A 27,623-nucleotide genomic window follows, 5' to 3' on the forward strand; every position below is an offset into this window, starting at 1 on the left:
ATGCTGTCACAAAGGCTCCTGTGAGACCAGCTTATTTACCCCGCAGTAAAACCCGAGAGGGAGTATACCCAGCAGTAAAAGTAGAGAGGGGACTCAGTGGAATTAGATTTAGGGCTGCCTCTGGCTCTCTGTTCTGTGTGTGCTATCAGGGAAAACCCACTCTGCCAGACTTGTTGTGTTGTTTAAATTAAGTTGAGCTGTGTTCAGAGTTTAGGGGGAAAATGTGTTGAATAACAGACAAACAAAATTCAGAACAGTTTTTAATTACAGAAAGAGGTATTACATTGTTTTCAGGTACTGGTTACTGGTTACTGACAATATATTAATTTAGCACAAATGAGCAGTTGTGCAGTTAAGGGTTATTACATTTCACAATGCTATTGCATGAGCACTTGCCTGACTGTACAAGGTGCATTTTCACCGATGAATGCAAAGTGTGCTTTTGCTTGTTCTTTCAAGAGTAATAATTTTATCAAGATCTGAGCGGAAAAAAAAAGATAACACAGGGTTTGCCTGTAGCAGTGGAAAACCAACCAAGCAGAGTGAAAAGTTGTTGCATACACAGTACAGAGGCTGATGGCTCTGCACAGCCATCCACATGGCAAAGATACAGTACTGAAAATATCTTACCTACATGCTCCAAACAGTTATGAAGATGTCCTTGGGTAAGAGGTTGACATTCTGATCCCTCTCCTCATGGAGAGTATTGCTTTGTTACATTCCACATTCCACATCAAATCATCTTAATGTCATCCATTCAAATTTCGGTCTTAAACATTAGTACTTTAAGAGTCTGCATGCGGTACGAGAGCTGGTGTGTGTGATAGCAGCTAAATGAACAAGGCTTACAAGCTACATCCAAAGGTCGAGGTTCAAACAGCAGCTACAAATCATCTTTGATCTGTGACTTGAAGACTTGCTTTGTACATCTTATAACTCTTAAGTGGCAAAATGGAAGTTTGTAAACCTCATATTTTTTGCATTTTTGGCCAAGTTTGTATCAAAATAGCTATGGAATACAGATAAAGGATGTTGTCACATAACAAACCACATGTAAAAGTCAAGCAACTTATTGTTTATTTTATCCTGTATATGTCATTTAAATCAATTTTGTACATATTACAAAAAGCTGAACACTGAATTGTTTGTCTTGTTTAAATTTTAGTAAGAGTGAATTGAAAATGTATTCATTTATCATGCTGAATCATTCTTTATCTGCATTAGGATGTTCCACGTTGTGATTATGTGAAATAATTATCATCTTTTTTTGTATAAAATGGGCCCTTAAACAAATATACGATTGAAAGGTAAAGCACAAACTAACTAAATGTGAGATGTAATCCTTCCACAGTTTGGATCAACCAAACATCCACCTTAGACCGCAAACAGCCTGAAATCTGCACATTAAGTCTAACCACCGCTCGGTGCTCTCAGTTAGTTTCTAGCTCTCTGCTTCCAACCACTTGTGACAAGTGGCTTTGGGTCAATGTGATGCGGTGTGAGTCATTCCAAGGCACTTGATTCTTTTCATTCCCTTAGATGATGAACTGAAAAATCAATAGTGCTTTTTTACTAATGTACTTTTCTACAGGGTACAAATGCACTTAATGAAATCCTAACGCAATGTTTCATAAAATGCTACTTAGGGATTCAAACAAACACTAATGCATTATGCATTAGTGAAAATACTGAAAATACTGTCAGATAAAAGATGTGAATGTTACCAGACTTTTCGTTCCATGCAAAATGACAGTTTGCTAACTGCAAATTAAAAGATATGGAGAAGAACCAAGGAGATGCATTGACATAGTTACACAAAATTCAAAAAAGATGCTGGAGACAAAAGGCAAATGACTAAACCTGAAGGCAAAACAGCCTCAGTGATCTAAGTTAAAATTATGTAATCACAGCACCGAGACAGAAAATATTGTTCAACTAAACAACAGGCCTCAACACAAAAAGTATCAAAACAGAGAGAAAGTAAAAGTTATATATTATAACTAAACAAACAAATTATAGCCAAAAAATGGTATCACAAGTCTATGATGTGATTGACTGCACATGGTTTAACATATACAGTCTATGCTTCACAGGGAGGTAAAGTAGAGGTGCAACATTCAAACATTCAAACTACTTTGTGGTCCCGGGGACTTTCCGGTTGCCATTGGTTGCCATGAAGCTGTAAAATGCCCTGTAAAACTTCCAACCAGACTTTGTAGCAGAAGAGGTATTGTTCCTGAAATGGGAGAGACAAAGGGGATGTGTAGCTTGTGGGAAGTGTATGTTTTTGAAAGCTGGATCTTTCAACTTATCCCTTCTTTTGGTACTGACCTTGGTTTGAATCATCCCATGCCGCTGAAGCCTCATCTCTTTTACGATGTCGCTCACATTAATCTAAGACAGAGACAGAAGGTTTTAATGTGTAATTACAGTACACTACAACTCCGGTGAACTAGTCTTTGCCTAGTAGTGGTTGGTTATTATTGATACGGTTATAAGTAGTATTAAAAATAAATTGACAGAATTAGGAGACTCTACAGACAGTATAGTACTTCTGTGAAGCTGTATGTACAGTAGGCACAATAGTAATATCTGCAGGATGACAATGTATATGTGAAAAACTTTATCATTTAGATTGCAAGTAACACAGGGTCCATCGTCTATGTTTTAGTTTGGAGTAAATTTGATCAACCTTGCCATCTCTTAAGCTTCTGCTCTAGCATGGCTAAAAATACTGAAAAGGTATGATAAACAAATCAACAGACCAAGCAAACGGGCATTCACTCACAGGCAGATCCTTCTCAATGAGGCTGAGGATAATGTCAGTACAGATGAGAACTCCTGTGCGTCCGATTCCAGCGCTGCAGTGCACAGTGATTGGCCCCCTGTGGTGCACTGCCCTCAGGTAGCGAATGAAGTGAACCAGTTGCTCAGAGCATTGTGGGACGCCATGGTCAGGCCAGTGTGTGGACTTCAGGTGATGGAGAAAATGAGTTTCACCAGTCTGGAAAAAACAATGAGTTTAATATTTTTTTATTAACCTTAATATTTAAAATTCAGAGGAAGCTATCATGTTGCAGCACCATCGTTGCACATAAAGGTACTCCTCATTCTTCACTCACCTCTGTCTCCACCATCCGGATAACCTTGATATGGAAATACTCCAGATACTGTTGCTTTTCCAGGTAAATCTTGTACCTGCCCGTGTCCAGAGGAATGCCCAGCTTCTCTGGCCAGTATTTGTGACATTTGATCCTTCCACGTTCTACTTCCTGGGTCATCATGGCAATGATGTCAGATTTGTTTTCCCAAATCATCTGCCAGAAAGACGGCACGGTGGACGGCAGAGGGCCCTGGCAGGAGATGTAGAAGAACTCATCATCGCCAACTTGCATGCGAATGTAGCTGGCATTGATGTAGTCCTGGTTTTCTCCAATTGGAACACGTGTTTTATCATCTAAAGATAGATCATGTGGGGGAGACATAAAAAAACAACCAAATTAACCTCCAGCAACATTCTCCCAAACAGAATGACAGGTATGCCTTGGGTTTTACGATGCCTGATTAACAACAAACACTGTGATACCACATGCAGGTTTACCACAGATTATTTGTTGTTTTGCCAAAAGCAAACTATATATACATGTATAGCAAATAAAGCCAGGTAAACAGCCCCCAGGTCTGAAGCCTGGCTCAACAAACCAGCACTGTGAAGAAGTTTGGTGATGAGAGGGTTCATAGACCGAAGGCAGAAAGGAATGTTCTTTGGGTTAGCCCCCCACCGCCTGCTTGTGAGGTCAAAAAAGCTACAGATGAGAAATCAAGTTATCTAAATAAACTACTGCAAGCAGTGGATCAGATTGGTAAAGAACATGCCCCATTTTCTATACCAAACAGCAATTGTCACTGAAAACAGGAAGGAACCTGGGGGGGTCACTATCCTTTTCATCATGCTCATTCATCTCAATTCTGACCCTTTTCACCTCAACACACTCTGAGGGCTTGAGAGGTAAATTTGTGTGTGTGTGTGTGTGTGTGTGTGTGTGTGTGTGTGTGTGTGTGTGCATGTTCCTTTTTGATTTAGGACATCAGTAGTACTAAAGTACTAAAGCAAAGTTTGACAAAGTGATTTTTACAAATGTTTCACATTTTGCAATAATCAGTGTTTACCACAACTTAAGCCTTATACCCCAGGGCACATGCACAAAGGCACACATGATTTGTGGAGTTTTTATAATCACCCTGTCTCTCTGTATTTTTCCACTGAAATTAATAATTATTATACAGCTTGTAAAACTACTATTTGCGCCAACTTCCTTTATTAAAAACATAAATCCTGGATGATTACAAGGTTACGAACAAATGGCATCTTCTTCATCGCTGCATACTGATCCAAGAAAATTATAAAGTGAGGCACCAATGAATTATTGATGCTAAAGTGGGACATGATTTGCTGTGCACATATGACTCCAATGTTGTAAACAAATGTCTCCACTCCCTTTATTTAGGACCTTACAGTAATTCTAATGTCCAGCTATTACAAGCTTTTGCCCCCTAACAAAAAACTGCAATAAGGGAATAAAAAATTGAAGTGTAGGTTGGAAATATGGACAAAGAAAACTTTTAGATTCTCCTGGAAGAATGAAAAATTGAATGCAAAAGTTAAAACCCTCTTTCAGACTTACAGGGTAGGATGTCCCGGTAGCGGTTCTTATCTCTGTTCTCAGGAGCTTTTCCAACAACACAGTTGTCAGAGGGCTTCAAATGCTCCAATGCCTGAAATGAATAATATAAACAAGATAATGTGGAATAATAAAATAAAGTGGAATCACTTAAAACAGTTCAACTGGATAACAATATGTCTGTCCATAAGAAATTACATTAATTTTATAAAAACAGTGTGTTTGCATTTTTTGAAATTATAAAAACTTATTTTTTTATAATTCTTATGCAAGGATGAATTTGAAAGCCAGTTCAATGGCTCATTGCTTTATTAATATGTAAATTTAAATTTACCAGTTGTTAAGGAAATATTTAAAACTATGAATTCTGCATATTAGTTAAAATGTGCAATAACTATTTGTGATGCCCATATCACATACACACCATGAACTCTTTGACCAGTTCCTGTTGGTCCAGTTGATGCTGCAGAATCTGGATGAGAGCTTTGACTCTAGAACCTGAGTACTGGCTGGTCTTGGCGGGTCTTATGAGAGCTAAACTGGACAGTTCCTCCTCTGATATTATGGGTGGGCCTGAGGGAACAAAAGATGAAAAGAGGAGGAAATGGGCTCATATGATTCAGCATCATGTAAATTACCACTCTGATGCATGAGCAGAAGAGCACCTCACCTGTTTGAGGTGATGTCATTTCCTGATTGGTGGCATCAAATACGTCATCATCTTCTTCACTGCTCCAGCCATCTGACTGGGTTTTCCGGATGTCTTTGCAGCTCTGGTCCAAAAGATTGGTCACAATTTGTTTCCTGGGGGAGTCAGGGGGCAGGGGTGAGACCAGACCATTTTTACTCTTCTTTAGGAGGGGATGAAATCATGCAAGGCTGAGCTTCCTTTCCCTGCGACTTTTCCACCTAAAATACAGTATAGACAAGAAGCTAAAATATGTTTTTACCAGTTCTAAACTTCCTTTTTTTCTCACTAGGGTTCACAGCATTTACCCCAAGGCGGTGTCGTTTGTATTGCTCTCTGCTGTCTCCTTGTGGTCAAGAGTGGAACTCCAGCAGACCAAAACAAAATAAAAAGGAGGAGGAGGAGTAGCTGGAGAATGTGGAATTGGAGATAAAATAAGTAGATGAAGAAGATGAGAGTAGTTTGGAAAGTTACTACCTGTCAGAAGCTCCATGCAACATGTCAGCAACACTGAGGGATGGGCAGCAAGCTCGATGAGAAGGGGTGCTGTTACAGCTCTCCTGTTCCAGAGGCAAACAGCCGGAGGAGGCAACAAACCGGAAGAGCAAGATGTTAATAAAGTTAGCAAATGTTAGTAAAGATATAAGAAGGGGGTGATTTAAAATCATATTTACTACACTTGTTAGTCTCCACTTCACCTGTTTAAATGGATTCTCATCTGTTACAATGGTCAGTCGGTGAGGTGGAGGTGGTGGTGAAGTTAGGACAACATCTGTTTTATTAACCACAGTCGCCTCTGAAAGGAATAATATATGTTAATGCAAAAATTTGTCAAATTGGTCTGTGAATGCGGTCCATGAAGACAACAGGATATACGGCTATGCGGGGCATTCCTAGTGTTTTCTTATTTTTTATGTTGTTTTGAGATATTACCAGGTCAAATATTTTTTTGCTTTCAGTTCTAAAGTCAAGTCATGAAACACACTGGGCGACTGTGGCGCAGGAAGGTAGAGCGGTTATACACCAATCTTGGAGTTGTTGGTTCAGTCCCTTGCTCCTCTGGTCACAGGTCGAAGTGTCCTTGAGCAAGACACTGAACCCCAACTTAGTTGCTCACAATGAGCATTGGCCAGCTGCATCCCCATTAGTGTATGAGTGTGATTATAAGTGCGAATGGGTGAATAAGAAGCAGTGTAAAGCGCTTTGAGTGCCAATAGGTAGAAAAGCGCTATATAAGTGCAGACCATTTACCATTTACAAGTTAAAGTAAGGCAAATGTCCTAGCTGTCAAGCCAAACTTGACTGACTGAAGTCCAAGATCCATCACTACAGCTCTGTATTCAACATCCACCTTCTACAAATTCACAGTAATAAGAAAGACAGGTATCAGAAATCATACCAGGGGGACGCTCAACTGGCCTATTCAGCATGAGGTCAGGTGAGGAACAGGTATCAGGGATGGACACAGGAGCTGGCTGCTCGGCTAAAATAGCTTCTGTCTGAGCCGACATGTTTGGCGGTGTGGGTGATTCACAGTAGGTCAATGGCAGGATGTCTCTGCAGATGGTGAGTTGTACAGTGCCCTCAGCTTTACGCAGGATATCCACCACCTTGCTGTGACTCAGACCGGACACAATCACACCATTCACCTAGAATATACACAGTACCAATTCTGTAAGTATTCCCCACTACAGGTAAAAACTTTATGTTTGATAGGTTGTTACCTCTAATAAAATATCTCCCACTCTCAGCCGACCGTCCTGCTCAGCTACTCCACCAGAACAGATTTCCTTTATTCTGAGCATGCTGCCATTGGTCCCCCCAACCAAAGCAAAGCCAAGACCCCCCCCTTCTGGTTTTTTGAACTCCACTTGCATGATGCAGCTCTGTAGAGAAAAGAGGCACAGGAGAAGAGAATTAAGAAAAAAATGTTTGTTCTACTACATGTTTTTCAAAAAAAAGGCTATTATGCTGTCAAAACCCAAATCATGGACAGCATGGCAGACACACAACCATGCAGACAGTGACCCCCAGCAGAGAATGCATTTGCAGATTGACACACAGTAGACTCATGTTGCACTGTGCTTTTCAACAGACAATTTAAAAGATGTGCAGTCAAAAAAAAAAAGTACAGCTGAAAGGGTACATCGGAAAGTAGGAGCTTTTTAACCAAGATAAAGAAACTTACGTCCTGGTCTTGGGTGAGAGAGAGACACCTAAATTTAGCAGCAGTCCTATACAATGCTTCGACTGAAAAAGACAGGAGAGGTATCAGTTAATCAGCAGCCAGTGAACAAAAACATATCCAGTTATTAAATACAATGTGTTTTCCACAAACATTAAAGATTGAGAAAAAACATTGAAAAAAAACAAAACAACATACACCAACCTTTCACCTCTTCGGACATTTAGAAAGAGGAGTGTTGATGGGTGCCCCTCTTCTATGACAGGTGAACAAGGTTGGTCTTTCCAGGTAACCCTTACCACTGCATGGACTGTCACTAGGCAACTCTGCTACCTGCCCTGTAGACCACTGGCTCTATGGCACTGTGTGTGTGTGTGTGTGTGTGTGTGTGTGTGTGTGTGTATGTGAATGACGCCTTTGGTTTTGCAGTCCAATACACCAGTGGAGGGCTGGAGGCTTGCTAATTATTAATCCTGCTGTGGGAGCCCAGGATCTGTCTGTCAGCATTCAGCTCTCTCTCCCTCACACACACACACACACAGAGACAGCTGCAACAAGCACTACCTTTCAGCAGACAGATCCGGCTTCACACAGACAACAGAACAACAAGCTAAAGGTTGAAAGGGAACCAGTCATGGTGCTGACAAAACATGCTGACGGAGAGGTCGGACGAGATAGAAAAATGAATTAGGAAAATAACAAAGAAATTTACCATCTTCAGTAGGAGAATCTTTTTCTGGAGAGACAGGTTCTTCAAATCGAGCAAAGAACTTCCTGTCTTTCTTCCAGTCAAAGAGACCTACAAAAGAAAAATGTGTTTCGAGATGTACAAGTATAGATTGTACACAGAAGCAAATATTGCATGCACTTATTCAAATGTACAAACATGTAATATTTTCTGGTAATGATTGAGCTTCGGTTAAGAGAGTTAAATTAAGCATAAACATATCTGGTTTCTAGGGAATCCATCAGTGCATATAACCACCAAACAATCCTCTTTTATGTATCTTTGGGTTAACTTACGAAGCAGAAACCACACCAATAATCCTGTAGAAGCCCTTACCATTCCACTTAGCCTTAGGGGTCACCCGCTGGTCTTCTCTGTGGCAGACACAAACAGTGGAGTCATTCAAAGGCACAAAAACATAAAGACCAATTTCAGCTTCCATCTTAACTGATGGCACATACCGAATGATTTTAAGTTTAACTTTACGAGGGGCAATTTCACAGGCTTTGACTGCATCCTCCAGGGTCATACCCAGGGTGCACCTGCCACAGATGTACAGAATCTTGTCATTGGGTCGGACACTGCCCTCCTCACTGGCTGGGGAGCCTGGCACCACCTCCTGACAGTAGATCCCCTGCCATTTGCTGCCAATACCTCCTGTGAGCTTTATACCTGTAGAGAGCACATGTGTACAAACAATTCAATGCTAATGATTCAGAGAACAGCTGGATGTAATGTGAGAAAACATGTAGGATTTCGCACCAAGCTGTCCTGATGGTGTCTTGTACAGAACAACGTCAGGCAGGCTGTCGCAGGGGGGTGGGGCCACCAGGTTTGTAACTGCCCTCCCCAGGGTCATACTCAGTCTTCTTGGAGATGACCTGAGAATCGTCATAGCAGCATCATCTGCCACACTGGTAACATCATGACCATTTACCTGGAGACACATGACAGAGAATCAATTGATCACAGTAAACTGTACACATACATTATATGACTTATTGTAACACGATTTGTACAAATGTATATGCGCATGTATGTTTGATTTTACCGTGATGAGCCTGTCTCCTGCCCGTAGACGTCCGTCTGCCTTGGCTGGGTTGTCAAGTATTTCCTGTATATAGTAGCAATTGTCTAGCTTGCTTCGAGCTATGGTGAATCCAAAGCTTCCACTCCTGGACTTGGTCAGAAGTACTGTCAGCTCAAACTCTTTAACCAATCCCTGACAGGTAATAAACACTGGAATTACTGTTACATCACTTAACGTGATTACCTAATGTTTATATTTTTATTAAATTAATTGTGGTTTTACTTCTTTTAACTTTGGTGACTTTTGTGAGCAAAATGCAATGAGTAATTGTCTGTGACAAAACATCCATAACATCTGCTGCGAATTTGTGGAGAAAGGGAGATGGACAGTGGTGCGTAGCATAATATAATGTCTTCCATCATTGTGTCTGTAAATGTGTCTCTGTTAAATTATTAAAGGAAAGGGTAGTAAATGTAAATTAAATTAAATTAGATTCATTACTGTATGTCTTTCTGACTATTGAATCTATTATGATTCAGATGTCATTAAACATGTGCAAGGCACTGAAATGCATAAATGCATGCAATTAAACTTCCACCTGACTTCCCTCTATTAAAATATCTCTCTTGGTTTAAAAAACCCTCCAGATGACATCACTTGGAGGAACCTGCATTTGAGATTATTTTATCACGTTGCTCACATTATAGAGATTGTAATCGGTCAACCTGCCTTTCCAGAGCTCCTCCAGACCAGATAGCATCATCTGCTTTGAGTGATGTCATCTGCAGGAGTTTGTGTTAAAATTTTAACACAGGGATGTCAGTGGTAAGTTTAAAGTACTAATGTACATTAATGTACACAGCCCAAAAAAAACCATAGAAGGCAAGTTGAATATTGTTGAACTTGCCTTTTAATAGATAGGTATAGAAAAGTATAGAATGGTTAAGAATGAAGATCTTTTAAATCCAACCATCCATTCATTATTTTTAACTGCTTATCCTGCTCAGGGTCGTGGGGGGCTGGAGCTTATCCACTAACACTGGTCCAAATTCAAAGAGTGAGACAACAACAGGAAACATCACAAACTTGCCTTTCTTCGACTCTCTTCTTCCTCATCATCCTCCTCATCATCATCCTCCTCATTCCTGAATTCCCTTTCTTTGTTCTGTGGTTCTTCCCTCGGTTTGGTATGACTCTGGACAGGGGTGGGCAGCATGGTAGCTGGTAGCATCGGGCCAGGCGGACTGGTACAGGGAGGCACAGTAGAGATGATCTGGGCTGTAATAGGGGTAAGGGGTAAAGAAGGAGGCTGTGGTGGAGGCACAACAGGCCGGCTGGTCATGGCTTTGTAGTGACTGGGAAGAAGCCCCTGCTGAATTGGGTGATGCTTGGCTTTTGGAGGCTGTGTTGTGAGTGGTTGAGATGAGTGGGCCAGAGAACATGTGCTTGGGGTGTCAGATACAAGGCCAAGGGGAGAAATGTTGGTAGTGGGGATGTTAGGCCTGAGGTTTGGATTCTGTAAACTAAAACCACTAGAGCTATTGGGGATTTGAAACCCAGGGGCTGTGACAGTGCTTGTTGGGGTGTGAATCGCCAGACTGGAGGAAAGGCTGGGGGGAGGCTCCAGGGTGGAGCTGATGGTCAGGTACTCTTCATCTGCCATTATAGTCAATCCATTTCCCATGTAGCAGTAAGTCACACTTCCATCTGCCTCCTCTCTGACTCCACTGCAGATACACAAACATGTTTATTCCAAACAATATTTTAAAAGTTTTAAATTATGTCACAAGGAAACCGCAGCAGCATGAGCTGTGAGTGACCTGACAAATACCATGCGACATCATATAGCTGATGGATAATTAGAGCTCAGACTTTAAAAGTTTTCGGGGGAACAATGCTTTATTTAATATTGGATAAATAAAGTGTAAATATTAAACTAGGGGAGAGACTGTGACCTAGAATAGACAGATGCATACAGCAGGTAAATAAAATGAGTTAAGTTCTAATATAAATCAAAAAGCTCTCTACCCCATGAACCAAAAGTGCCCCAATTAGATGCATTTGATACCCAATTCAATTCTATATACTGTATATGCATTTTTAAATGTATGATTGGTTTAATTAAACACCCAAAATGTATAAAATTACTTTTATGGCACAACTCAAACTCACTCCACGGCTGACCTGGTAATGCTGACAGCCAGTGCAGGTGCTACTGAGCAGTTATCATAAACAATGAATAGGCAGGATGCTGCCAAAGCTTTGAGATATGCCAGTAACTAGCAAGAACTTCCATGATTGCTCTTGAATGAATGAATGAATGCAAAAATACATAATAGTTTTCAGGTTTATCTACATCTTATAGATTACCTTGCATATATGGAGTTTGTCTTAGGACAGATATCTGTAAGCATCACAGCAGAGTGAAATGCTGTTGCAGCCTCGTCTCCCCCATCTTTCTTCTTCTCCTCTGTTTCTACTTCCAGTTTATCGTCTAGTTTACTAGCAAGTGGTTGTGATGGAGCTGGTGGAGAACCAAATGTGGGTGAGGCGGGCGATGCCGGAGTGGCGGGTGACACTGGCGAGACTGGTGACGGAGGTGATGTAGGCGATGTGGGTGAGGGGGGTGAGCGAGGAGGCGATGGTGGAATCTGGGTAGTCTGTGCTTTGCTGTCTAGGCTCTCCTGCTTCTCGGGGACTGCTGGAGCTGCAGGAGGTTCTGCCTCCCTCTCTGGTGTGTCGCTGAGATCTTCTTCCTGTGTTGGGGCCTGTATCTGGCGGAGTTTGTTGACATCACATTGAATCTTAAGGAGCTGGCTGTAGTCTTCTCCAAGTCGGATGTCCAGAGACCGGGATCGAACCTCCCGGAAGGGTGCAGGGCTCTATATTGTCAAACAGGAGGTAAAACAACAAGGATGTTGTTGTATATACATACATAAAAAAGTTTGTATTTAATGGTTTCAATTACACATTTTGTTGACCTAAAGTTATTTAAAGTTTAAAGAAACAACTAAAACCCCTGCAGCAAGCACCTTTAAAAACATGTCCTTAATGCTGTTACTTTACTTTGTTTTACAAAGTGCAAAACTTTTTGCATCTTATACATTAAGAACCTCTTTAAGCTAATTGGCTTTATAAAACCCCATGTCTTGTGAGGCAGGTAAAGAATTGTGATTAGTGATTGTCAACTGATAATTCCAGAGCATTAGATTTTCTGACTCTTAACACCTTGTAAAACTTAAGGGCTGCTCAAAACAGGCTTGTAATATCTTCTTTTCACTTCGAATAAATGTAAAATAGCTAATTTCTAGAGGACAACTCAAACTTTACATACAACTGTATTTGTGGGTGCATTTGTTTTTGCGTGTGTGCTCACCAATGTGTTGTCATCTACATCACACAGTAATCCAGGACCTGGTCGGCATATCAGCAGATGAACTTCAGATGGAGCGCCACGTAGCAAAAACAAAACCCTCTAAAACATCAAAAAACAATGTGTGTGTTGGTGTGGTAAGGCTTGGGTACATTACGACTGGTAACAGACTAAAATTGTGCTCATCAACTTTGTTTAATGTTTAGATGTACTGGGCAGTACACAATCAAAGACTATGACACAACAAACTTGCTATTTTTGTCAGCATTAGATTAAAGGATTAGTGAACCAATGACGTTGCCAAGATCTTAGGAAAGACCACGGCTGCTAATGCTTTAAATACACTCACCAGCCCAGTCACAACTATCATCCACTGATGATGATGTTGAATTTTTTAGCTTTAATTAGCAACTTGTAAAATGTTTAGTTTAACATTTCTGACCACAATGTACAGTAACTGCTTATTAATGTTTATGTATATACATTTAGAAAGATTAATAATAATTGTAAACACTCCAACCCTCACCTGATAGGAGAGATTCTTTACAGGCTCTTTGTTGACAGACAGAATAACATCTCCCTCTCGCAACAAGCCACTTTCAAGCGCTGGCTGACCAGGAAACAGACGTTTGATACGGACCAAGCTGCCACGGTCTGGCCCTGACTGCAGCTGTGTGATGTAAAAGCTGAAGCCAAGGCCGGACAGACTCTTCTTTAGTACGACCTCATGTATATTTTCTAGGAAAAAGAGGAATTGAAAGGCAATTATTGGGCATTAATTAATATTGCCTGATTACTGAGCTGAGTGTTGAAGGGGATTTTGAGCATTGTGAAAAGAAAAATCTTTCCCCCAACACACAAACTTTCTTTTGAGAAATATTTATTTGAAGAAATATCTAAAGCATATAATCCTTCTTTTATTTCTTTTTAGCATTTCGCCAAAAAAAAGGAAGGCTTCAAATGAGAAACTGTCTCTTTATCTAAGCTCAGGCAGTGAACCAGCAAGGTTTCAGTGTGTGCAGTCTTAAGGGACTAAGGCAGCATCAACCCTGGATGACTCTGACAGCAACCACAATGTAGCTGTCAGATGACTCGCAGTCACCTCTGGGCTATGTGTGTGTGTGTGTGTGTATGCTTCTGACACTGTCTATCTTTTCTTTTCTTTTTTTTTTTTTAGCCTCTCCCCTCTCACCATCAGTCACAAAGCTGTAGTCCTTGGCTTGACCACTCAAGGTTGTTTCCATGGAGACCTCAGTCCTGGGGGGCTGTGTGTGTAATGGACTGTGGGCAAAGGGGGGGCAGGGTGAGTCAGGTCGTTGCTCCAGGATTACTGTGGGCTCCCTTTCCAGCAGCAGGTTCACCACCTATTGGAAGTAGATGCACACACTTACATTCACCTGTGTCACATATTTAGTAGTTTACACAACCAAATGTACCACTATAGTGGGTACAGAGAATAACTTACTGTATCACCACCTACAGTACGCATTGGTACAGTACAGTATGCATTTTAGTGCATACAGTATTTAACAGGGCTAACTGCAAAACCTTTTCTAGATTACAGTAGATAAGGATGAAGTGTCTTAGAAGCCTTTGCAAGTTCACAATAAAATTATTTACTTGTGTGATCTCACCCCTGTATTTCTCTTAAAATCTATAACACAGCTTTAGGTGACTTAAACCACTTCAGTGAGGTTAGGGAAAGATTTCTGTATCTAAAACCTTAGAGAAAATTTCACAATGCCTCCTGTTTTACTTCTGAACATACAGTAAGTTGAAAGCTGTTAAAACTGATTTTTTTGAGAAAGTACAGTCCTAATGTGTTCATATCAATCCAGTCAGCAAAGGATAAAGCCATTTGCTCATAGTTGATGTAGATGTGTTTGTTTGTATGTGTGCGTGTATACCTCGCCAGTTCTCTTCAGGCATTCGACAGCTTGTTGGTGAGTCACACCCCTCAGGTTGTACCCATCAACCTCAAGCAGTCTGTCACCTGTCATATGCACAAACACAAGTCTCATCATCATTAGCAACATCAATACATAAACGGATTAACAATTTGTGTACTTGTGTGTGCGGTGTGTGGTTGAGGGGCATGCCAACACCTCTACATCTCGTTCCTGCTTACTGAAGCACGAACCAAGCAGAGACAAACACCACAATGTTCTAGTGGCACACTCGTACAAATAACTGACAAAATATAAAAGGGGCCATTTCCCCCCCAAGTTGACCACATGGACAAGGCCTGTGACCACTGTGAAAAATATTTCACATTGTTTTCATCATATGCTTTGATGATCCTTTGATGAACAGAAAAAGAAAAACTTGCAGATAAATAATAAATTTTGCTGCTATTTGCCCCTACTTAATCAAAAGCTGAGTGAACATTCTGCATAATATCAAATATTTTCTTCATTGGCAGCCTCCTGACAACATATTCCCCAGCCCCCTTCGCCCCTAGAAGATTACCGATCTGAATGCGCCCGTCCTGCTCTGCTGCACCGCCGGGCACCATACTCTTGATGCAAATTCCTCCGTATCGTACATTTGTGTTCATTCCTCCCTTTTGGCAAGAAAGATTAATTAATTAGGAAAGGAGCAATTACCCAATGTCAGAGTACTCAAAAAATGTTAACAACTCACACTGACTCACAGTGTAAGGATACAAGCTGTTGTGTATTGCATCTTTTTACCTATTGGCCTTTCCTGCAAATTGCCTTGGCTGACCTGGTCTAACATAGACAGCAATGTAACAAAGTTCTTGACACAATTTATTTGTGATTTAATTTGGCACAAGACTTTCTATCGGGAGACAGTAGTACTGTAGTTTTTCAACTTCGGAGTTCCTACTGCTGTAATCATACTACAAAACTACATTTATCTCCTATAGAGAGGTATTGTTTGAAAATATAAATGCCATATAAAAAAAACAAAAAACAGTTCACTCACAGCAACACTGATGCCAAGACTGCCACTGCTTTTCCTGAGCTCCACTGTAAACCGCTCCACAGTTTTCAAACTTAAGATAGAAGGTGACCTAGAACATGCATCCTGACAACAAGGAAGCAAGAGATGGACACAAAATTTAGATTGAGAAAAAAAAAGCAACTCAAATTTTTTTTTTTAATTGGAGAGATTAAAGTTTGATGAACACTCAAACAGGTTTTTACAATTCCACTTAATACAGAGCTTGATATGATCCCTCCAAAAATCACTTCAGTCCCTTTGTAAAACAATGTGTTATACATTTAATTTTAAAACAATCAAGGGTTTCAATATTCCAAATCACATGTGACTATGACAAAGTTGCATATCGATTTTATCCAAAATTGTAGCATTATGGTAAAATTGCTTCTTTTTGTTACTTTTTTACCACTTCAATTTAATAAACACTGTTAAAGGAAACACAAGGAGGACATTTTGTAATAAATAGACTTTATTTTGGAAATTGTCCATTTGGTTTAATAGGCTCAGACTCTTCTTTAGTGCCACCTTTCCTTGAAAACCTTTCATTCTTGCTGATACTCTTTTCTCACACAACACTAACACTTTTATCCACTGGTTCCAACCTACTTGCATACAGACCTATACCAGCTCCCAGCTCTCACTACAAATCAAAATGTCATCTGAAAACATCATAGTCCATGGAGATTCCTGTCTAACATCATCTGTCAGCCTGTCCATCACCAGAGCAAACAAGAAGGGGCTCAGAGCTGATCCTTGATGCAGACCCACCTCCACCTTGAACTCCTCTGTCACACCTACAGCAAACCTCACCACGGTCTTACAGCTCTCATACATGTCCTGCACCACTCTAACATACTTCTCTGCCACCTCAGACTTCCTCATACAACACCACAGCTCCTCTATCTTTGTTTTGCCTTTGCCACCTCTACCTTCACCTTACGCTGCATCTCCCTGTGCTCCTGTCTACTCTCTTCAGTCCTCTCAGTGTCCCACTTCTTCTTAGTTAACCTCTTTCTCTGTATACACTCCTGAACTTCCTCGTTCCACCACCAAGTCCCCTTGTCCACTTTCCTCTTTCCCAATAACAAACCGAGTACCCTCCTACCTGTCTACCTGATAAAATTAGCTGTAATGGTCCAGTCATCTGCAAGGACCTCCTGACCACCCTGAGCCTGTCTCAGCTCCTCCCTGAAACTACACGACATTCTTCTTTTTCAACTTCCACCATTTTGTCCTCTGTTCTGCCTTTGTCCTCTTCATCTTCCTCACCACCAGAGTCATTTTACACACCATCATTCTATGTTGTCTGGCTACACTCTCCCCTACCAATACTTTGCAGTTACTGATCTCTTTCAAATTACAACGTCCACCTGAGTGCTTCTACCTCCGCTCTTATATGTCACCCTATGTTTCTGACTCTTCTGAAAGAAAGTGTACCGCCATTTCCATCCTCTTTGCAAAGTCTACCATCCTCTGTCCTTCTGTGTTCCTGTCCTGAAGACCAAACCAGCCCATCAAATTCTCATCAACTCTGTTCCCTTCACCAACATGTCCATTGAAATCTGCACCAATGACCACTCTCTCACCTCTGGGGATGCTCTGAATTACTTTATCTAACTCACACCAGAATTTATCCACTAACAGCATTGAACATCATGCCTTCAATCTCCAGCTTCAGACTCATTTGATAACATTCCTCCCAAACTCCTCTTTCAGGATAACTCCTACTCAATTTCTCTTCCTATCCAACCCATGGCTAAAATAGCTTGAACCCTGCTCCTCAGCTTCGAACCTTGCTAACTTTCCACCTGGTCTCCTGGACACAAAGTATATCCACCTTCCTTCTCTGCATCATGTCAACCAACCAAGACTTGGCTTGTGCCCCCTTGTGGTTGCATTGTGAATTTTAACCCCTATCACTTCCATTAAAAGGGTTTTAAGAAGATATATTTCTCGATGGCCTGTGTGAACAGGTGGAATGGTTTTAGTAAGAAAGCCCTCTTTTGAAATTGAAATAGTTTTTCAGACTCATTTTTAAAGTATGTACTTCTCCTTTAATGTCGTTAAATATTAGCATTGGTTGACTTTATGTTCATGGCTTTATTTTGATGGAAATGAAGCCAATTTTCTCAAACCATTGTTAGCTGACTGCTATTTCTAACCTGGGCATCTTGTATTCTCACGACAGGAATGTGAAGTCTCCTGCTCAGTTTAGGGGTTGCCATGTTGGACAGAGTGATGGCCTCCTCCAGTTCCTCCATAGCATGACGGTAATCTGTCCCACTCAGGGTGGTCTGTGAACCAAAGCTCCTCTCGAACGCCATACCCAGAGTACTTTGACTCAACGAACTTTTACTGTCTTTGAGAGATTCTGACAAGAAAAAAAAAAGGTGGTACAATAGAGGGCATCTCAGTATCAAGTACCACTACTAAACACAGTTGAATGAATGAATGTTGATGAAAATATAAATATTTTTAAAACTTAACTTCTTAGTGTGTACATGTACTGGGGAAAGCACTAAGCAGATCTTACGTTTAGGCTGGGACACAATGAGCTCCACCTCTTCAGGGCTGCTCTGTAAGATGGCAGCAGCATCACTGAATGTCACTCCTTCTAAACTAGTCTTGTTTAGGGAGATGAGGCGTCCACCTGGAAAAATCAACAAATAATCATGTTATAGTAAGCCGTGTGCAGTCACGGTTTTGGTTCTGTCTCTGGAAATTCTTGTTTGTCGGTGGTGGTTCATACCAGGTTTGATTTTCCCATCCTTGTCCGCAGGCCCATCAGGCACAATGGAAGCGATAAAAATTCCAAGGTCAAGTTTACCTGTATTGTCTTCTCCTACTATCACAAAGCCTGAAACAATCCCAGAGAGGAAGTGAAGACCACAAACATCTGGGACATAATCAGATATCTTCATTTATTCATTCATTGCCTTAGTAAACTCACCAAAGCCCAGTTTTGGATCTTTCCTCAAGGTCACACAGACAATCTCTCTCTCTGGTGGGGTTCTAGTGGGTGTATCAACTGAAAAGAATATTTTGTAGTTTGTACCAAGGCATCATATTCATAATAGTTAGTCAAAGGTCTAGGGTTAGCTCACATAGACATTTTATTAATACTTTCAAATTCAAATTCTGAATTACCTAATAAAACGATGTAAAAAATTGGTTTAAAAATCTGAACATCTTCTATGTTCAGGAGGGTCATGGTGACCCAGCACTGTACTTAGGCACTTAGTCTAATATTATTAATTCTAATATTATTTGTATTAATGGATATATATTAATAATGGAAAATAATAAGAATTTCCATTAAATTGTCACTGTATGTGTTGGAAAGAAGCAGTTGAGTTGACATATTCACCTCGGATGGAGGAAGAGGCGTCAGAGTCCTGCTTCTGTAGTGAAACACTGGACATCATTCTGGGAATTGTCTCTGGAGTGCTACAACACATGCACACAGTTGCATTTAGTTAAAATCCTACAGTTTTTCTGTGATAGGAGTCAAACCACTACCATTAGGGCTACCTCCTGTACTGTCGATCTTTCATGTCCCTGAGGTCTCCTGTTTCGGTAAGCTCCTTACTCAGCTCTCTGCTCATCTCCCTTCTCATCTCTCTCTGCTGGCGGAGTCGAGCCTCCAGTTTGGCGGTCAGGTCATCACAGGACTTAGACAGGGAGTCTGGTTGACCAGGTGTCACACCTACATGGTTCAACATGCCCTCTGAGCAAGACATTCGCTTCAGGTCTAAGTTACGTCTGTGGTAGACAGACATGTACTTATCCATGTTTTCGTCTAGAGAAACACAAGAGAAGCAGGTGTTATTATTCATGAAAACTTTGTGAGCTGCTTTCTTTTATTATGTATTGGTATTGTGAGCAGACACTAAAGTTTTCCCACCTGGCATGATGGCATGGTTAAGCTGTCGTGAAGTCATCTCGCTATGGAATTTGTGCTGTGCTGAGCAGAGGTTCAGGAGATACTGTGCTATTTTAGAACTTTCTGTTAAAAAGCTGTGCTTTTTCCCACTGGGCCCACCACACTCTATAATCAGTTTACGCCGCTGAAAGACAGATACATGTCATCAAACAATAACTAGAACCTTCATAACAAATTGAGCTGTATAATTTTGTGTGTAGTGCCACCTCATTTTACCCCTGTGGATATGGAGTCAGTTTCTCTCCAAAGGAAGCGTCTGGTGACAGTCCGAAGGTGATTTTTTGTCTCATACACGATGATTCCTTTGGCACAGACCCCTAAAACCAATTCTCCCACCACTGGCCTTTTCTCTCTTTCCACGCGGTGGAACATAACGCCATACTCCGGTAACTGCTGAGCAATCTGAGTGGTGCATATTTTACATAATTGTGTCACTCATTTAGATTTGTGCAACAATCAAAGTGCAAACAAATAACAAACAAAGAGCAGTAGCAGACAAGTTCACACAACTTTGGTAATTTACCAAGGTGAAATTGGCTACTGGATTTGTGTTGTTGTATATGTAATCTGGCTACCTTTAAATACTCTGTTTCTGCCTCTTCAGGCAGCATCTGGGCATGACTTGCATGTAATCTTGGCAATTCCTCCTTGACACTGGGCAGGGCCAGCTTCTCTAGCATCCTCTTGGACACATAATGTTCTGGCTGGTAATAATTCTTCCCATACAACTAAAAATACACAAAAGCAAACAAATTCACTGCTGTGACACACACTGAAAGCTAATGCTGGTAATTAAAGACACAAGAGGTTATGTCCTCTGTACCTCTGGCATGTAATCTCCAAACTCAGCCTGCAGAGCCAGAGCAGCCAGAAACAAGCCCGTCTCCTCATTACAGTAAAGCCTGTCCTCCAAAATATCCTTCCGCAGCTGTAAGTAGTACTGATGACGAGTCAGTCTGTGCCTATAGGAAACAGGAAGGGTTTTACTTATATATTTCTATAAACAAATTTCATGTCCACGATTAAAACATTAGTAGTGTACTTACAAAATGTAGGCTATATCATCAACAAAAAATTTGACTCGAAGAAACACTAAAAAGGAGGATATGTGCCCTTTTTTCCAACTGTCTGGTGCAACTTTGGAGATTTTTGTTTCATGGTCCAAAAAGAAGTATTCATCATCTGTAGAATGACATAGAAAAGCCTCTTCAACCTCAGACTTCTGAAGGAACTGAGTGACAACCCAGCATAAAGAAATAAATTTGTATTTCAAACCTTTTCTCTGATCAAAAAAATAATAATAATAAATTAATAGCTTAATCACAAATTCACCCATTATTACATTTGTAGTGGCACAATTAACATATTTTTAAATTAATTTCAATGTTTTTGATGTGCATTCAAGATAGGACAGGCCCTAATTATTATGTCGTCTTACCATCTAGAAAGGCAAGACCAAAGTAGAAATGCTCCACCAAATTTGCGTGAGCCACCACCATGTCAAACACATCTCTTGCTCTGGTCTTAATGTCACAGCGAACCATTACATACTGTCCATTAGCCAGGACGACAGTCACTTCTCTCTGAGAGGAACATGAACGGCCTTTTTTGGACTGTGGTGGTGACACACAAACACACAGATACACATGGACATAAAAAAAAGCCTACAGACACACTCACATACATATACATAAATATACAAATACTGTACATGTAATTAAGTAAACAGACACACAGTAGATCAGCATGCAAGAAAGGAATAAAAGTTAAAATAGTGTGAGAAAATTATGTGTGAAAGTAAATAAAAATGTATTAAACTACTCTGATTAAAGAATCAAAGGAGTTGAACAGAAATCATGAATTTACCACAATAGATCCTGGAAGCTCAAGAACAATTTGTTGTTCGTCCGGCATTCTGATGAACTCAGGACCCAAAGCCTGACAAAACAAACATTTATAATATACTGTAGATTCAAGCAGCAAGAAGTCAAACAGGCTCTTTTGCTCTGCTATTTACAACATTGTTCACTATCATGTTACTGTAATTCAGCTAAATCACACGTGTGTATCTCTATTGGTTTTAAGACTGACTGGAATACAGATCCAAAACATGTATTTTTATTTTGTTTGCATTTGTGATACTGAATAAACACTTAAAAACCTGATTTTACCTTTGCCTTTCTCTGACTTAGGCTGAGCGAAGACTCGCTGAAGGTGATAGAAGGACTATGAGATCTGCCTGATGTCTTGGGAGAGGTGTCATGGTGGGGGCTCCTACCAAGCCAACTGCAGTTGCTGTCCCTGTGACGAACCCCACGAGGGAATCTGAGCGGAGAAAGGGGGTGAGGAAGGCGAATTGTATAATAGTTGTACAGAGAAGTTGGAAAAGTCAAACTCTGAGACAACAATGTCACATCACCTTAAAGTAAGTACAGACAGTGGGAATTGTGACAAAACCACTGGTGATGGGATGTAAGTGTGTGCATATATTGTTCACCTGTCTAAAGAAGATTGGTACAGTGGTGTTGGAGAGCTCCTTGGCCTTTGTTTCCAAGATCTTTGAGGTAAACTCCCTAAAAAAACAAGACATAAAATGAGCACTCGCACTGTAAAAATAGGCTTTTTACTGTTGGAACACACATTATAGAAATATAATTCATGATAAACTTGCATTTACTGCAAGGATGTTGTTAAGTTGAATATTCCTTCTATTTACCATTGTGTCACTTACTTTCTGGTCTCCACCGTTTATCATACCTGATTTTGAGTCAGAGTCCGTTGAGTATCTTCTTCCTTCAGGACTCCCTTCACTCAAGTCTGAAAATGGCCCCCTCTTTCCTGTCAACCAGGTAAAAGTTGAAGGATGACAAGCAAAACTTGATTTATGTCTCTCTGCTCCCAAAAGACAATGAAATGTTTTGACAGAACTGAAGCTGGCAAAGGGTTTAGCCTTTAGCATCCACACTCACTATCTGCTTATTGGCTCTCGCAGAAGCCTAATCCTGGGCTTGCTTTAGGTTAAGATTTTAATCCTGTTGACCTGTATATTGACTAGAATCAAAAGAATATTGACTGCGCCTATTTTCTATAATTATGTAGATGACATTGTCTAAAGGGTCAAATTCATTCACATTCCTTGATTGATGCCAAAATAAATACAAGCAATAGAGGAATAGAATACATACGGTATGTTTAAAGTTTATTATTTAAATGTCATAAAGTTTTGTGATATGTATTTGTATCTTCTCTGAACACAGTCATTAACTTAGTTATCCACCAGTTTGCCAAAGTGTTTATTATTTCAGGGAGTCCTGGAGCAAGCATGGTATAAACTAGACCGTCCCCATAACCCTTGTTGCCAGGCAGGATGTGGATAAATGGACATCAGCTGCGTTATTTATTAACAAGTACAGATACCCAGTAAGTAAACAGAAACCTTTAAGGTAACGTAATCTTTCACTATGTTGAGTTGATGTTCAGCATATAGGATTTTCTGTTATGGTAAGTCTGTCTTTGTAGGTTATATACTTATATAAATATAAATAATTCAAAATGTATTAAATAAAACACTCTAACATGCACACTCACCATGAAGTCTCTCTCTGATCATCTGACTCCTGCCACTCAGTGGGACGTTAGTGTCTGGCAAAGAGCCGTGGTCCATCTGAAAGAAAAGAAACTGCTACTATTTGCAAAGAATAATAAATTATTTATAAATTGATTATTATGCAAGTCAAGCTTTAAGTATGATCACATACACAATGACGTGCAGAGAAGCTGAAATGCTTGCAGACAGGAACACACTGTAGGAAGATATCTAGACTCACTGATTCATGAAAAACCTCTTCCACCAGCTGTCTGATAACTTGAGCGGGTGGAGGCAGGGTGGAGGTTTTATGCTGAGATTCGCAGGCTTCCAGGATGTAGCTGAGATTCACTCTGCGGTGGATCAAGTCCTCACACATGCTGAGTAGGAGGCTGTTCAGATGGTCACTCAACTGGACCGGCTGATTGTCAAGAGTGGAAGACAGTTATAATAACTAGCGTGTGAATCTACTGACTTCAATATGAAGAGCTTTAGCTGTTTATCATGGGTTCCCACCTGATTTTGAGGTAGGTGAAAATCAACTGACCAGTAGAGAGTCATACCCAGTGAATACACCAGCATCTGTGAAACAAAGTGAACTGGTTGAGAACAAGACAGATTGGACATTTTACAGCAACAAGAGATTACAACAGATACAACAAGAGGCTTTTTCTTGGCCTGCCAAGGGTCTGATAATTTAAATTGGCCTTAATTTGCGTATTTACTTATATATGTTCATTAATATGCATTGTCCCTTTATAAATTAATGAAATTAACACCTCAAACTAAGTATAGTCTGACATACATGGATACAAGTATATGTCCTTAATTATGCACATACAATTAAATATATAAGTCTCCCTTTTTGTTTAATAGTTATAATTTGTATTCAACCCCTGCACCACTTAAACACTGTAATAATTTTAGATAAGGTGTATACTGTAATTTTGCATGAAATATTTGGAACTATACTGCCAAAAAACATATTGTGATCAATCACGGAAAATCATAAATAAAAAATCAAATAAAATATTAATAACAATTTAAAAAGTTGAAGATGAGTTGAGGATGCAGCTGATTTTGATGCATATTCTACATGTTGTGTTTAATGTAGCATTGTGTGCATTTCTTTAAAGTAAATGTTTATGGGTTAATTGAGCAAGAAACATTATTCTAACAAATATTAAGAATTTACCATAGGTGTATGTGAGGTAAATATATGTATTTTTTATATATATATATATATATATATATATATATATATATATATAATTTTTTTATTTTATGTTTTTTTCATGAGTCACCTTAGACTTAAATCTGTTGATAAATTAAGGGCCTGATGTAGTTTAAGGTGGAAATTCCTTTGCTTGGTCACTAGAGGGCGTCCAGTAGTCGTCTAACTTCTGGCATGTTGAGATTTTACACACCCAGTGAAAAATACCAGAATCAGAATCAAACAGCAGTGACTTGCAATCAGTTCAAGGAACTGCAGATATTGCTGTTACCATAAAAAGGCACACAATCGTTCAACTAATCTGCCATCAACTTTCAAGTGAGGTATTAAGACATTTGAGGATGTGTGAACTCACCCTCTCTATGGCAGGTTTGGTTGAGCTGGCACGGCCCTGCAGCATTTCTGGAGCAGTGAAGGTTGATACCTCATCTGATAGGCCACAGTTCTTAAAAGCTAAGGTACCACTGGCTGACAGCAGCAAGGAGGAGGGGCTTATGATGTTGTACATACTGTTGTGACCTAAAAAAAAAGGAAGAAGTCCAAAATATATTAATATATATAGTATGTGAAGCCAAAATACTGTAAGATATATGCAAATGTTTGTGTTACACCATAGTAACACAATACTCTAAGCATTCAGACATACTTTATGTGCAACTACAACGAGACTGTATCTAAATGCATTACCCTTATAATGTTCATCCACTAAAGATTCTGCAGAGCCAAGCAACAAGGACCACACCTCCTCCTCCAGCAGAGGTCCCCCTCGTGCCTCCAGTACTTCAGCTAATGTGACAAATGTGCTGCTCATCCTGCACACATTCCTGCATACATACAAAAAACATACATGGACAAACCACAATCATCACTTTTTAGAGTCTTTGCTTATCATGATGAACCGAGCAGAGGTTTATTTATTCTATCTTTGGCCGTGAGTACAATTCAAGGGTTTAATACATGTATGGTACTTCACCATTCATGAAAACAATGTGAACACTAAATTGAGCTGAGTGTCTCTTCTCTCAAGCAATTCACTACACATTTTTGTGTAGTGAATTATATCGCTCAGTGAGTATTACTGCTCTTATCACATCCTACCTACAATATTTTGTCTTGAGACACAGTTATGAGAGATAGTCCAGAGATCTTTGCATTGGACTCTGAATAGATTATCTTAGTCCATTAGTCTCACTGCCTCTCAATGTCCCTTCTCCTCCCATTTCGTAATAGGCTTTCTTCTGACCTGAGGTAGCTGTATTTCTGGCACCAAAGCAACTGTAGCATGTTCCCATGGTACTTTGTTTTCACCTAATGCTTAATACCACAACTGTATACATTTGCGAATGTGGAGGGAAAAAAATTAACTGACTTGCCATCTCAAAATTCCCATACATTTGGACAATTACTGTAAAATCTTCCTTTGACATGGCTACTAATGGAAGTTAAAAAGTAATATCATACTGCTTAAACAGTAAGATTTTGTAAGTGCAATTTTAAGAGAACTTACACATTTACCAAAAATTTCTCAAATCTGCTTCATTAATGGTGGTAAAGGTCATGAAAGGCAACTATCGGTTAAATTGTGACAGACTGTTTCTCTAAATGTTTCAGAACAGCCACAGAGTGAACTGGATGAAACAACGAGCTTTACCTGACACAAACCAAACAAGTTACTTTAGTTCTAATTAATGCCTTCACGTAGATTTAACTTATTTTTAACTTGTGACACCACAGTAAATACAAAGAAAAGGTTTACGACAATGAAGGCATGGCAAAAATGAATAGTAAGTTATATAAGACCTAGTTTGTTCCTGCACACTGGTTTGTTGTTATTATGTTGAAGACATTTAAGAAGAAAGTACAAACCCTGCCAGGTGGCCTCACTCATCCACTCTCGAGTAAATCTTGAGCTGTACTCAGTGTGGTGTCTGTCTACAGGTGTACAGCTATGGGGGTAATATTCTAAAGTGCAGCACAGCTACACAGAAACTTTGTAGCTTACTAGTTACATCGACATCAAATTGTCATGTGTTGCTTGATTTCTGGAAAAAACTTGTTGAGGAACTCTGCATTCAATGTACAACAAGGCATTTATCTGCTGTTTAAATGCATTGATTGGATAGACAAAGTCTGACCTTTCCTGCTTTCTCTCACCAGCATGAAATTTTCACTTTCTGTTAAAGCATCTGCATCCCCCAAATCACAGCTTTTCAAAACAATAAAGATGGATTTAAACGATGTAATTTTTCATGTAGCAGCAGGATGTCTTTGGTTTTCTAGAACAAACCACTCTCACCATCTACAAATCTGATGCTATGTTCATTTTACAGTTGCCACTGTATACACCTTTTTTTTTCTCTTCAGCTCAGTTTAAAAAAACAGCTTTTTCTATAATCTATTGTGCTGGAACTACACTGCATCATACAATGCAACATCTAGTCTTATTATCCTGTTAGAGACAGACCATGTAAAGAAGACAACCATGATGGAGACACGGGCAGAGAAGATGCACTGAATTTGTGGGAAACTGGGACAACCTTCTTCAAGATCTAGGTCTCCTTCTTTTACTCTACAAAATGACACAAAAGCCCCACGTTTATGAAAAACAAAATATGATAGTATGGAAGCAGAGTCCTGCTTATGTAAGCAGGCTGTAGCAATCAAAAAAATCACCAAGATGGTTTTTGTCCTCACAGGCCTGAATATAAAGACTACACCAGGCAGTTCATTACTCGTGCACGTAAAAAGTCGTTACAGTCCTTTGAATGTTCACCTGAGGTAACAACCTATTGTCAATTAGTTTTCATAACAAAACTAATTTATCTGAATATGATTACACCCACTTGAATCCACTAAAGTGACAAACAACAGTAGCTATAGGAGGAAGATTGTAAGGAATAGAAACATTACCCGGTAGCATATGTAACCTATGTCAGCGGTCTGATCCTTTGAATTCTCTTCAGCTCTTCCACTACCAAAATAATCCTTGTGATCATGGCATTGCTGTTTTGACGTCCTCTCAGTAAAGGCTGCTACGCTCTGGCAGGTAACCGATCAATGACATTAACTGTACATGGCTCATTCATTCATTTGCTCCATCAGCACCAGCAGCACGCGGAAGATCTGAAAGTTTTGACTGTAATTGGCGCTATTCTTAGGTTCTCGCCTTTAAACCTTAATTGGATTACCCTTGCGTTTTGACAGCGAC

At 39.9% G+C, this 27,623-nt stretch overlaps 1 protein-coding gene across 10 annotated transcripts; it reads right to left on the reverse strand.

The window, feature by feature from the left end:
- Window positions 1-247: 247 nt before the first annotated feature.
- ptpn20 (protein tyrosine phosphatase non-receptor type 20) lies at window positions 248-27,585 on the reverse strand. Of its 10 annotated transcripts, XM_067521083.1 has the most exons (47): window positions 27,326-27,585; window positions 25,103-25,239; window positions 24,771-24,934; window positions 23,698-23,763; window positions 23,423-23,602; window positions 23,184-23,259; window positions 22,353-22,433; window positions 22,093-22,168; window positions 21,767-21,920; window positions 21,462-21,533; window positions 21,034-21,208; window positions 20,642-20,777; window positions 20,419-20,557; window positions 20,171-20,323; window positions 19,812-19,997; window positions 19,557-19,719; window positions 19,184-19,451; window positions 19,020-19,099; window positions 18,603-18,680; window positions 18,402-18,509; window positions 18,186-18,302; window positions 17,815-18,023; window positions 15,635-15,736; window positions 15,155-15,248; window positions 14,593-14,678; window positions 13,878-14,049; window positions 13,212-13,423; window positions 12,689-12,787; window positions 11,683-12,194; window positions 10,403-11,039; window positions 9,334-9,504; window positions 9,045-9,219; window positions 8,744-8,954; window positions 8,619-8,656; window positions 8,268-8,354; window positions 7,559-7,620; window positions 7,095-7,256; window positions 6,770-7,019; window positions 6,069-6,166; window positions 5,848-5,930; window positions 5,353-5,486; window positions 5,107-5,255; window positions 4,686-4,776; window positions 3,123-3,457; window positions 2,789-3,004; window positions 2,332-2,394; window positions 248-2,236 (listed from the first exon to the last, which is right to left on the reverse strand). In XM_067521083.1, exons 2-47 carry the CDS (start codon window positions 25,224-25,226, stop codon window positions 2,126-2,128), a joined length of 7,155 nt encoding a protein of 2,384 aa, XP_067377184.1. In that variant the 5' UTR covers window positions 25,227-25,239; window positions 27,326-27,585; the 3' UTR covers window positions 248-2,125. The 10 variants fall into 10 exon arrangements, 8 of the variants coding, with proteins under 8 accessions (XP_067377184.1, XP_067377219.1, XP_067377228.1 ...); XR_010915546.1 differs by lacking the exons at window positions 248-2,236; window positions 2,332-2,394; window positions 2,789-3,004; ... (1 more) ...; window positions 4,686-4,776; window positions 5,107-5,255 and having other exon boundaries at window positions 5,373-5,591; window positions 5,679-5,930; XM_067521092.1 differs by lacking the exons at window positions 248-2,236; window positions 2,332-2,394; window positions 2,789-3,004; ... (1 more) ...; window positions 4,686-4,776; window positions 5,107-5,255 and having other exon boundaries at window positions 5,373-5,591.
- Window positions 27,586-27,623: the final 38 nt, after the last annotated feature.

The sequence above is a fragment of the Channa argus genome, chromosome 1 (genome assembly GCF_033026475.1).
Source record: "Channa argus isolate prfri chromosome 1, Channa argus male v1.0, whole genome shotgun sequence".
NCBI lineage: Eukaryota > Metazoa > Chordata > Actinopteri > Anabantiformes > Channidae > Channa > Channa argus.